The sequence below is a fragment of the Episyrphus balteatus genome, chromosome 1 (genome assembly GCF_945859705.1).
Source record: "Episyrphus balteatus chromosome 1, idEpiBalt1.1, whole genome shotgun sequence".
NCBI classification, from domain to species: domain Eukaryota; kingdom Metazoa; phylum Arthropoda; class Insecta; order Diptera; family Syrphidae; genus Episyrphus; species Episyrphus balteatus.
In genome coordinates this window covers 164,937,317-164,950,060 of record NC_079134.1, presented here as the reverse complement: position 1 = coordinate 164,950,060, position 12,744 = coordinate 164,937,317, and the positions used below count along the sequence as shown (strand labels likewise).

The 12,744-nt window shown below is 29.6% G+C and overlaps 1 protein-coding gene across 1 annotated transcript in view; it reads left to right on the top strand.

Annotated features, from left to right (window-relative positions):
• The first annotated feature begins 308 nt into the window (after positions 1-308).
• Positions 309-12,744, top strand: part of LOC129921076 (epidermal growth factor receptor) — a 126,068-nt gene continuing 113,632 nt past the window's right edge. The window contains exon 1 of the mRNA XM_056002722.1: positions 309-459. Within this exon, the coding sequence (XP_055858697.1) occupies positions 342-459 (118 nt within the window). The 5' untranslated portion in view covers positions 309-341. The remainder of the gene's footprint in view (positions 460-12,744) is intronic.

Genomic DNA, 12,744 nt, shown 5'->3' with positions numbered 1-12,744 from the left:
AGTATCCAAACGATACAAAAAAGTATCTATCGAATGCAAATGTGCCTTTACTAAGGGCAAACTAACAACACAACAAGTGGTTTTACCAGTTCTCTCTCTTAAAGAAGTTTATAGTTTCCCACAATTATAATTTTTCTGTTATAAATAAAATTCATTCATTAAATTCAAAAAAAAAAGATACACAAATGTATGCATAATGTATCTTATAGATAAAAAAGTATCTAAACATATAAAATTCTAATAAAAAAGGATATAGTGAAAACACATTTAAAAAAAAATATTTGAAAAAATAGTGAAGTGAATTTTAGAAAAAAAGATACAAAGATAGAAAAATTCCAAAAATGGATATCTCGATTTGGCGACTCTGGATATTTTGGATAACATTACAGGCATTAGTCAAACCAGGATATTTGTCTAGTGCAACATCAGCAGGATACGTCGATGATGGTGATATGAAAGGTGAGTTCTTCTTGATCTTCTTTTAGGTATCTTCTTCATCTTTAAGATAGATTAGAAAAATATTAATCCATGATTGATTCTCATCAATTTTTCAAAAATCGAGATCCTGGCAAAAGGACATTCTATAGAAAAATGCACAATAAACAGGAAAAAAAAAATACGAGTTTGTTTGTATATCCAAAAATGAATGAAAAGTGCATCTGTCGGTCGGTCTGAGTCTGGTTTTTATGAATTCCCTAGTCGCACCCTTGAACAGGTAAAATTCCCAGGTAATATATAAAAATTTATCAGGTAGAGGCTCAAAAACCTGCCTTTATAAAGCCTACCTGTCTGTCTATCTGTCGTGTCTCTGTTCACAGACACAAATACCTTTAAAGGATTTTTGCTCATTCATGGGATTCTATCTATTTCCATAGAGGTTTTCGTCTGGGTTTCTTTCTGTTAAAGTATGTGTGTTAGATTGTTTGGTTGGAAAACCGACTGAACGACGACGGACGATGGATGAATTAAAAAACTCTGCAGGCGATTTTGGGTTCAGGTTCTTTTCAGATAGGTACCTTTAACACGAATGCATTTATTAGGCACCATGGGTAAGCTATAGAAATTCACCGACAGAGCTCATTCAGTAGAAAAAAAATTTATATACGAGATTGGCAAAGAGAGATAAATGCGTTAATTGCATAACCGAAGCGAACCGAAGTTGCATCGATCTGGGCACTATCTATCTATTATAAGAGGTAAGCTAAAAGGTAGGCGCGCAATACAAATTGTTTGTGTGACAGCAAACTATGTGCCCCATACAAACGGGGATTGGATCGGATCGTTTAGTTTTTTTTTTTTAGAAAATTGCAAATATTTTTTTTTGTGTGTACTTAACTCTACTACGTTTCAATGTTTTTATAATCTATCTTTGAGTAAGAAAAAAAAAAAAACGGTGGCGTGTAGTTTTTTGTTTGATTTAGGGGAAACAGGGGGGAAGTACCTACCAACATTATGAAGTAAAGTTGGAACACTATTTTATCTGATAGTTTGGCGTGCAAATAGATTTTTTTGTTCGTTTTTTTAAGTTAATCACTTTGTGAAGCAATTTAAATAAATTCATTTGTTTGTAGATGAGAAGAAAAAAAAAAGAGAGAAAAATAAAACATGGAAAAACAAGTGGCGCTCGGTTTTTGATATAATGTTTTGGTTCTCATAGAAAAGTTGTTTATTGGAAATCACGTTCATACTTTGTAGGTTTTAAATAAACTTTGGACTTTGTTGAATGAATGCAATATGCAGCGCAATCGATTAAGTAACTTTTTGTTATTTTTTTAGCTTCTTTGGGTGTATTAATTTTTTATAAGTGAGAGACTTTAAATTAAGCTCCACTTAAACGTAATTACCTCTTAACTTAAAAAACAAATAAATAAATGCTAGGTTGTTGCAAACAATTTGGCTTGGGAAAAGCAAGGGATTTAAAATGCAGTCAAAGGTTTTGACATAAAAAAAGTAGGTATTAAGAAGCTTTTCACGGGGACACGTGACCCCCTCTCAGAACTGGTTCATACTTAAAGCAAATCAAATTATAAGAGTTGTTAAAATATATGAATAATAACAGAAACAACTTGGGTGAAACTCTTGTCTATTTCTGGCTGAAAATGCGAATTTTATTGTTTGTTGCATCCCTTTCCCATGAAAAGCTCCACCTCACAAATAAATAAACGACTATTTGTTGATGGGTAAACACGAATGTTTTTACGATTTAAAAAAAAAGTGAATTTTCTAAGTGTTTTTTTTAACTTCAAAGTGATTTTGGTGAAAAATTTTGATATGGACATGGACAATCAAGGTATGAATGGTATTCTAAAAAAAAAATTAAATATATATCGTCGGTGAAACCAGAAAAGTGTGTAACTCCAAATTTTCTGAAAATTAGATTTGAATGCCATCTGTTAGACAAACCTAATATCTACCGTTCCTTAAACTCAGAATCCCCTTATAGTTCATAGTTTTTATTTTATTAGGAAATTAGAAAATGAAAACTCATACAAATGCCTTCACAACGATTTTGTTTATTTGCTCTCCTATAAAATTTAGTAAAATGGAGTTACACACTTTTCTGGTTTCACCGACGATATGCAACTCTATTTTTTCATTCATTGAAGTTCACACTTAAAAAATTTGCTCTTTTTTCGTTGTTTTTTTTTTAAATAACTGTTTTTAAAATAGCGCAACACTCCACAACATTGCCTATATATTATTGAACTGCTGGATATGTAGAACAAAATTGCATTTCAGAAGTTTGCCTAAAATTACACCCCGAAAATTAAGACTCCTTGAAAAAAAACTCCTCAAAAGCGACTTATAGATTTTATAAACATTATGTTATTGAGAAAATTTCTCCAGGGATACCTTTAAAAATATGTAAAAAAATAGTGTTCCAAATTTCAAAAGAATCAGTGCATTAGTTTTGAAGTTATGAGGGGCACCGGCTTTGAAAACATAAGTTGTGTTTTATGAACTGTGGACTAAAACGTTCGTAAGCGAAGTATTAAAATACCCATAACTTAGTCAATTTGGATCCAATAGACCTACAATTTGAACACAATATTCTTGAGATATAAACAAATTTTAATGCAAATAAAAAAAAAAAAACAAAACTGGGTTTCCCGGGGAAAAAGTATGTTTCAGTTTTTTTTTGTTATTCTTTTAGAACTTTAATATTTATTAGAACGAATATTTAAGTATTTGACTAAAAACTACTAGGTCATTAAATAGTGGTATAAATATGTCCATGATATTGCAAAATTTTATACAAAATCAATTTAAAAACGTAAACATTTTTTTTTCTAAATTTTATCTTTAAAACTCAGTTTTTCAAAAACTATTTAATGAAACAACTTAAGTCAAAAAATAAAATAAGGAATAGATTAGGTACTAACTTTAATATATCACAGGATTGTACATGCATTTTATGATTTTTTTAATTTTTTTTTCTCCCGGCTAATCAGGAGGTAAGTAGGTAAGCACTTAAGTGGCTTTTACTGTAACAAGAAAATGAAAATTTTTCCTTCCGAATAACTTTTTTGTCATTTGGTACCTATTTGATGTGGAAAATGTGCCAAAATATTTTTGGCCAGGTTTTAGACCAAAATACCGTACTGTGCGTCGTTAAAATTCGCTGCTTGTCAGTCAGTCGTCATTTTATATCTAACTGTTATTTCTGATTTTTTTTGCCAATCCGTCCCTTGTGCCCCCCCCCCCCCCCCAGAAAAAAATCCTGGATCCGCCACTGTACAAAATAGTTTAAAAAAAAACCATCAAGAAACCAATAATGCAAGTTTTCATTAACAAACCTCAAGTTCAAAAGAACTTTCATCCATTTCCATTCTAAAGTAAGCTTTTACCTACTTGTGACGACCCTGATAAAAAGGACTCAATTTATTGGAAGAAAAGAAAAAATCGTTACTATTTTTTTTTTATCCAATATACCTACCTATAATCCAAAAATACGTTCCAGGAACACTTCCATAACTCCAAACAAAATTAGGGAAAAATTAAAAATTTGATTTTTTATGGAATTTCATAAATACAAGTCCAAATAATGTAAAAATATATAAAATCCATTTTTGGTTTGTTTTAAAAAAATGAATTACAAAAAAAAAAATGAAAATTGTTAGAGCCTTTAAAGCAAACTTAATATTATTCACTAATTTCAAAACAAGTTTATTCTCAAAACATGTTTAGTGAATGTAAGAAGTTGCAAATTTTACTAAACTTGGCACTATTATCGAGACTTTTGAGTTTTGGCATCTAGAATACCAAATCTTAAATAAAATTTTAGTTTAATTGCCAATTGGTCGAAGTATATTTCAAATTAAAGCAGTCACAAAACATTACTATAAAACTTGTTTTTAAATTTGTCAATAATATGGGCGTTATATGAATTTTCTAAAATTTTTTGAAAAACCTTTTTTTATATAAAATTTTGATTAACACTTAAAAACGAAATTTCAAAAAAAATTTATCAACCCGTTTTTCAAAAAAAAAAAATATTCAAAATTGTGTTTTTTAAAGTTTTGTAAGATTTGTGGAAAATTTAACCCATGGAAAAATATAGGTAAAATAGAAATTGATATATCCGAAATTTAACTACCGCAAATGGTTGGGTCTAAAGAAGTACAGTTATAGTAAGTATTTTATTTTCTGTGACTTCTTGTTCAATGAAATGACAAATTTTAAAAAATTGTCTTAGCTTACTATTAGAAGCTTATCTAGTACAGTATTATTGCGAAAAGATTTGATTAATTCCTATTGTGTCAAAACCAAGTAAGTATGGAAAATTATTCTTTAACATAAACCTCTAAATAAGAATTGTATTCTGAGCACTACTGACTCATGTGCATATCCTCTCAGTAGTAGGTATTTTATAACCAGTTTAAGTTTAACTTTAATAAAACTTTTGAATTTCGTCCAATTGGAAGCTGATTTTTGCATCAAATTTTTTTCTTGAAATTTGGAAATATAAACATCGTTACGGGTGTGACACTTTTATTAATAATTTTATGATTTAAGATTAAGTCATTATTCAATGTTATATGAATGCAATTTGAATAATATATTGATTGCATTGTTTTCTTTGTATTTCTAATTTAGTAGCGTTACGGGTGTGATATAAACAATATATTTTTAAAAAAGAATTCAAAATGCTTTTACGTACGAAATAAAATGCATGTGACAACTAAATATCTTATTGTTGATTTTTATTACCAATAAGTACAATAAGGGGAGCGTATCGGAATCCCGCTTTTTAAAATCCCGTTTTTCGAAAATCCCGAAAAAAAAGTTTCAAAATCCCGTTTACTAAAATACCGCTTTTTTAAATCCCGTTTTCTGAAATCCCGCATTTTAAAATCCCGTCAAATCCCGAAAATCCCGATTTTTTTACAAAATACATGCTTAATTCACAAATAAAAAAATCATGAGAAATAGACAAAAAACTAGTAAAACTGATTTTTTGCCCACACAATATGTACCTTCAACACATTATGAAAACGGTATTTCTTTTATAAAAACATAAAATGATTAAAGCCTTAAATTGAGTTCGCAAGTAAAAGAAATTTCATTTATTTAAATATCAAAATTGTTGAAATGCATCCAAATATAAGTTGAAATATATTTAAATGAAATTTCTTTTGATTATGTAGTGTGTACTTAATTTAAGGTGTTGTCATCATTTTATTATTAATCTTTGGGAATATCACGATTTGATTGTTCTTCTGAAACTTTAAAGTAAATATAAGTTTTTTAATTGATTTCTTTTTAGTATCACATTCCTTACTTTTTCTTATTTTTTATATATAATATATTTTTTGTTAAGGGTTTTAATTAAATGCGTTTAGAACAATGTCTCATTTTTTAATTTGTTTTAGTATCCCGATTTTGCAAGCAAAACTAGTTGTTTTATTTTAAAAAATCGCGCGATTTTTTAAAATAAAACAACTAGTTTTGCTTGCAGAATCGGGATAGTAAAAAACGGGATTATAAAAATCGGGATTTTAAAAAGCGGGATTATAAAAAGCGGGATAATGAAAAACGGGATTTTAAAAGCGGGATTTAAAAAAACGGGAATATAAAAAGCGGGATATCGAACCCAACCCTACAATAAGACAGAAATCGAAAGAAAAAAACAGAATATATCCATTTTAACACTGTTACGCGTGTGGAATTTAACATTTTTGTTAAAATTTTCGTTATTAATGAAATAAATTCATATTTTGTGTTTTGTAGATATTATATTTTTATCATGCTAATTACATACCTTCATTTGTTACATTTGTCTCACAACGGTTTTAAATTGCAACTTTAAATAACAGATTATGTATTTTAAAACAAATTAAATAAATTATAGTTTTCATTTTTTTTTTACTTTAGTTTAATCTCATTTAAAGTCTTGTAAAATTTTTTGGACATCCCTGTCAATTGGTAATGTTGTCTTTTTAGACATAAAAAATAACAAAATTCATTACTATTCATATTTAAAACATGTAATGTTGCAAGGTTAATACTCTTTGTTCAATTTTGTTCTCATTATAGGTACCTCTTGAAAAGTAGGTACTAATTGCTTGATTTATTTCTCTCTCGAAAAAGTGCACGTTTTTCTTAAATAAAGCGTTACTTAAATAAGTACACCTTTGAGATATTATTTCAAGCCTTTGGTTCCACTTCAATACTGTCATCAATTTTTTACTTTGTTTTTTATCAGTGCTGTAGGTACATGGAACCTCTTGCAATTTGTATAATGACTAACCAAACTTATTTTTATATCAAAAAAATGAAATTATTGTTGATAAGAACGTGTTCAGTTTGATCATTATAAACAAAAATAAATTCATTATTATTATTTGTTTATATGAGGTGTGACTTATTATTTTGATATACCTACTTACCTGATGATGACTACATGAGAACTTAAACGTAGGTAGTAGGTAAGGTACTGTTTTCCTTTTTAATAATAATAAAAAAAAATTACTGTAAACAGATGGAAATCATTATTTTTGATAAGATAAATGAGTGTTCTAGTTACGCGTTTAACTTTATTTGTTTTTTTTTTTTTTTGTTTATATTTATTTTTATCATTGAAAGGTACTTTCAAACTAAAGTTCAGATACTTGACAAAAGTAAATTTAGACTTTGCTTAGGACAAATACTAAATTTTTTGAAGTGGGAGTTAAAAAAAGTGCAATAGGCTTTTATTTTCTTTAATGATTTTATATTTTTGTTTTCAAAACAAGAAAAGCCTAGACTTTATAGAGTCATTTAAGTATTATTTTTCTTAGATAACATTTGGATTTGATTGATTAGAAGCTACTTGAACAGAGTCCACTGATTTAAGAAAAGATAGAAGTTAAAATTCTAGAAGGTGTATTTTAGAAAAGAAGAAGAAAACTTTATCTATACTGCTTTCAAAATGCTGAGTGTTGCACTTGTTGTACAATGTACACTTACAAAAAGTACTTTTAACTCAGTAGCAAGGTATAAAAGATATATTTGATTGACTGTCTTCATATCTGTAATTGATCTTTTTTGATTTATTTTCGTTCCTTTTGACAAAACTTTTCCCCAAGTTTGAAGCTATTTTCTATCTTCTAAGTTTGTGAACTCTTTAATACAGTACAATGGTACAGTACAATAATTCTTGAAAGTAAAAGAAAATGATCAATATTTGTATTCTCCTGCATAATGTTTATTTTATAAATATCAAGAAATTGCGAAATAAATGAACAAAACAAAAGGTACAAAAATAATACTTAATCCAGTCATCTTTGACATTAAGTGGGTTGCAGTAAGTCTCAGCTTCAAAAAGAACAAATAAAAAAAAAAAACTGTACTGAATGCAATATGTACTCCCTTTGGATTAAGGTGCATTTATTATGCATATAAGATTTTGCATTGAGAGTTTTGAATGAAAGAAGTATCGATGTCTCAATGAGACGAAGTATAAAAACCACAATCTTGCAAGAAAACCAGTAGATAAAGGAGAAAAAAAAAAAACAACCATAATGGCTGCAGCATTGATGCCATTGCAATACAAACAAGGGAATATTCACATAAAGGTATAAAGATATAGGTTTAGTAGGTAGTCGAAGTACACCTGCATTTTTTGTTGTTGTTTTCATTCTCACCTGCTTTCATATAAAGTAGTGGTACCTTTTTTTTTTATTAATCCAAAAGGTGTGTATATGTATGTGATTTTTTTTTTTATTATATTTTTGCATGAAGTTTGCATCAAGATTGAAGGAGATCTCAAACTGGTTCAAGTAAAAATTATATAAAAAAAAACTAAGTGGAACAACATAAAAGGGCGTATGTGACAGATGGTTATTTTGGGGATTTTTTTCAAAAAGGATGATCCAGTTTGACTTGATTTAGTTCATGAATCAAAGTTTAAATATAAAGTCAAGTATTGGCCAAATTAAAGGAAGTACCTAAGGTTTTATGAAAAAGATTAGTTTTCGAAGTTTTTTTTTCAATACGATTTCAAAAAAGCTTCAATTTTTTTTTACATTTAAAAATTTTTGGCTCCTCTAGTATCTTTATTGACTTAATTAACATCTAAATCGTATTAATTTGTAGGTCTTATTAATTAAGTCCTAATCTACATTTCCTTTGTTGAAATGTCTTTTAAGTTGATTCAATTTTCCAACCCACCTTTTCCTTCTTAAAAAAGAAATATTTGTCTAATTAAGACCAAAGTTCAACCGACAAAATAGAAAACATTTTTTGTTTTTCTTTCATAAATATATTGGGTGGCCACTTAATTTGACGACTTATGTATCTTCGAAACAAAAACGAGACCTTTCTAAATAAAAATTTTAAATTTATGGAAATCTTAACCAATGCTGATGCTGCTGTATAGATAAAAAAAGATGTCTTTTTGAACATTTGCATGATGCATTCAAATACAAATAAGATGTGCATCATAAAAAAAAAACATATCAAAGAAAGACATAGATAGAAAAAAAGTTTTTTTCAACTTTAATTACCTTTAACTATATTATAAGGAGAAAGTTTGAAATTATGATGCGAGATGATACCTTTTATATCTTTGTCTGTCTGTCTTGAGAAAACAATGCCATTTGCATTTAAGACAGAGAATTCCAGAATTCCCCTGCTGTGATAATAATACTCTAAAAAATGATATGCAGTTACAATGTGTTGATATTTAAATATTTCTTTTTTTTTTCTTTTATTGAATTTTATTTTCTTAAAACCTTTCTGATAAAGATGAAGATTCGAATATAGCGTGAGAATTATATTTTTATAAAAACTTATAGGTATTAAGTGTAAAGAGCTTAGTACCGTTTCAACAATAGCTATGTTGACAGTCATTTAAGAACCCTAATGATGTTTAACGTAGGTTGAGGGCCCCCATCAAAAATGTTTGTAGGTGAAACACAAGCTATAAAATAATAAATAGGGAGTAGACTTTTGACTGCAGGCAGCTACTTAAATGAATACAAATTTGTCAAACCTTAATCTTATATAAAAAGATTGGGATGGAAGTGTGATAATGATTAAACAGCAGCATCAAAGATTGAAATGTGAAACCAATCGATGTGATGTGGGCGTTTGATTTTGTATTGAAAATTTTGTGTAACTAATTTATTGTTAAATTATTTAAACTTTAGCTCCGTGAAGTTAGAACTGCGATCTCAAAACAAGTCTTATTCGTTTGTCTAACTTTTGTCTATATTTGTACACCCAAAATTTTAGTTTGTCCACCCTTCAAAAAAATTTGATAGCAAATTCTATATTTTTTTAATAGGAATTCTAAAAAAATGAGACGGACTCCAATTTTGAGAGAGACGTATAAAAATGATTGAAATCGTCCGCCTAGTGTTCTTTATACACACCAAATATCTATTTATCGTTTTTTCACACACCAAATATAATTGTTTATTCACCCTTCGTTCAGGAGAAATTCAAAAAACAAATTCTGCACTGAAAAATTGAAAATTCCCTAAAATTGTCAATTTTTTTTTGTTTTATTTTTATCTTGGGAAATTTTTTTTCTGATAAAAGTTTAATATTTTTATAAAGGCTATTAATTTACATAGCTTGAATTTTCTTTTTGTTTGAATCTTCTACAATTTGTTTTAAACTGCATTATCAGTTATCAAATGCCGCCGTTGCCACATACGCAGTTGCAAGAAAATAATTTAATAGCATTAAACATTTTAAAACAATTTTTTTTTATTAATTGTCCACAAAATATTTAAATTTGTGCTTGATCATTTTACTGATTGGGTTGAAATCAGGAACTTCCAAGAAAACTCAGAATTGAGAGATCACACTAAATAAAGATAATTTAATTGCGGTCATATCAAGAAACTATATTTAACCCTCTGTAGGCACACCTCTTTTTTGTGACGTGATAGGCACACGGGTGCGAATTTGGTTTATACTTTTTCATGTCGCTAGAACTTTTTTTGGGTCACAATATTTTATAGAGAATCAAGTATGAAATTGATGTAGAATATTCCGAGGAATTCGAATTTGTATTCACAATTCCGATACAAAATATTTTCACCCTTATAAAGAGACTTTTTTGAGACCACTTTTTTGAAAAATCGTAATTTTTTTATTTTTGTCCTGCCAAATGTGCCGACAGAGGGTTAAGAATGAAATGCACTCAATTCTTAGAAAAAAACAAAAATTTTGACATCAAAATACAAAGCATTTCGTGAAAAGACAAGTAGATCGGAAGTTAAAAGAGTTTTCATTAAAATTAAAAAAAAAAAATATATTTAACTATTTTCCATTTAACCTCAATTCAATTAATCGGAAAAATCAGCTTCATATTCAGTTCAAAGCACAAAGTCCACATCGCATACTTCCAAACGATATCGTCAACACGAAAAAATTCCTGTCTACGTCAGGTCAAAAAAAATTCACCTAAATACAAATTTGCTTACATAAATTGATTCTAATTTTCGTGTTGAAAATTTTCTCGAAAAAAAAAAACAATTCCAACAAAAAAGGTGAATGCATTGTCGCAATATGCTCACGTTTGCAAGTTACAACAACAATTGAAAGCGAATGACGGATATGTCGTCTGCTTAAAAATAAAGTAGGTAGATTGTCTACAAGAATATAAAATTCGAAGAAATGAACAGGAAAACTCACTTTCGCAGGAGGAGACATTAAAAAAAAAAAAAAAAACAGCAACCAAAAAAAATTAAACAAAAGTGGAACACTTGATGACACTTGGAAATCATTTCCTGCCTAGAAGAAGAAAAAAAAAAAACGAAGAAAAAGAAATTTTGAAAAAAAAGTTGAAGGAGGAAAAATATTACAAACGACAAATAAGGAAACAATCAGGACTTTAAGGATATTGGAATTTCATGTTGTTTTTTTTTGTTTTGTTTTTTTTTTTAAGTGGGACTTTCCTGGAACAGGATCTGCAATACACTTTTATTTATGAAATTTGATTTAAGTGCATTTGCATTGTTTTTTCCGTTACACAACCGGCACGTGGTGCGTTTTTTTCTTTTTCGTGCGATATCTCGACTCGACGCACGTAAAGTGTGTCCTTTGTCTCAATGACAGATTGAATAGCAATTCAATATGGCTGCAAAGACGACGACTTCCTTTTCAGACTTTCACAACGCAGCCCTTTTATCAGTTTATTGTTTGAATAGACGAAGAAAGGAAAAGACGCACATCAAAGCGGAAGGAAACTCCCCTTCTTGTAAGAAAATCGTGCACCGATAGCAACCATTTGGCGGTGATGGGGATGATGGATAAATAAGCAATCATCTCACCAATATCCCAGCTGGTTACCACAATTTCGCACTTGGAAAAACAATTCTTAATCAAAATCGATTGTAAACAAATTTTTAGTTCTGTTGGCTTTTTTCGGGAAGCCGCTGAAAGTAAACAAACAAACCCCATCACCCAACAGCTGGATAATGTTTGATAGAATAATTTCCATTGAATCTATATTTTTTTGTGAGCATGTTCCATATGGGTACATGCGCATGGTAGCTTTCGCTTTGGATTGGATCACACCGATGATCAATACGATGATCATCAACACCCTACCTCTATAGAAAAGAAGAGACTCGACTCTTCACTTTTTTTTTTGTTGAAACAAACAATGAATATCTGCAATTGGCGACGAATCCAATCAAGCATTTCAATTGACCGCCATGAAGGCGGCGCGGCGCAGTGGCGCACGGCAGGCGCTCCAATTCACCATCCACTTACTCTCACTGGATGGATATAGCGGTTCTATATAACCTCTACCAAAGCATGAATTGGAGTGGGTAGCCCTCGAAAAATTTAAACTGATTCCATGGAGCTTGGACCAAATGATATGGGAATGGGAAGAAAATTGAATATAATGATGATCACTTTGCGTGGCGGTTAGTTGGTTAGTCTAATAAAAGAGAAATGTGTACGCGGCGTACTCGCATGTGTGTGATATTATGAGAGAGGCAGGCGTCACCTCTCTTCATCATCAGCAGCATCGTGGTCCATTTTCAAGTGGCCACTCGGGGCTGTACACATCGTTTTTTTTTTCTTTTTTGAAGTAAAATGTGTGTTCTTCTTGGAGATTGTTCTTCAGCGGGAATACCAGATAAAGAATACAAGATATTCTGCAAGAAGAAAAAAAATATTTTTTACTTTAGCAGCAGCTGCAGCAAATCTACACAAAACATATGAGAGATGATCTCTGTGTCATTCAGCGAAATGTTTGAAACTCAAATGAATGGAAGTCCTTCATATATTTTTGGG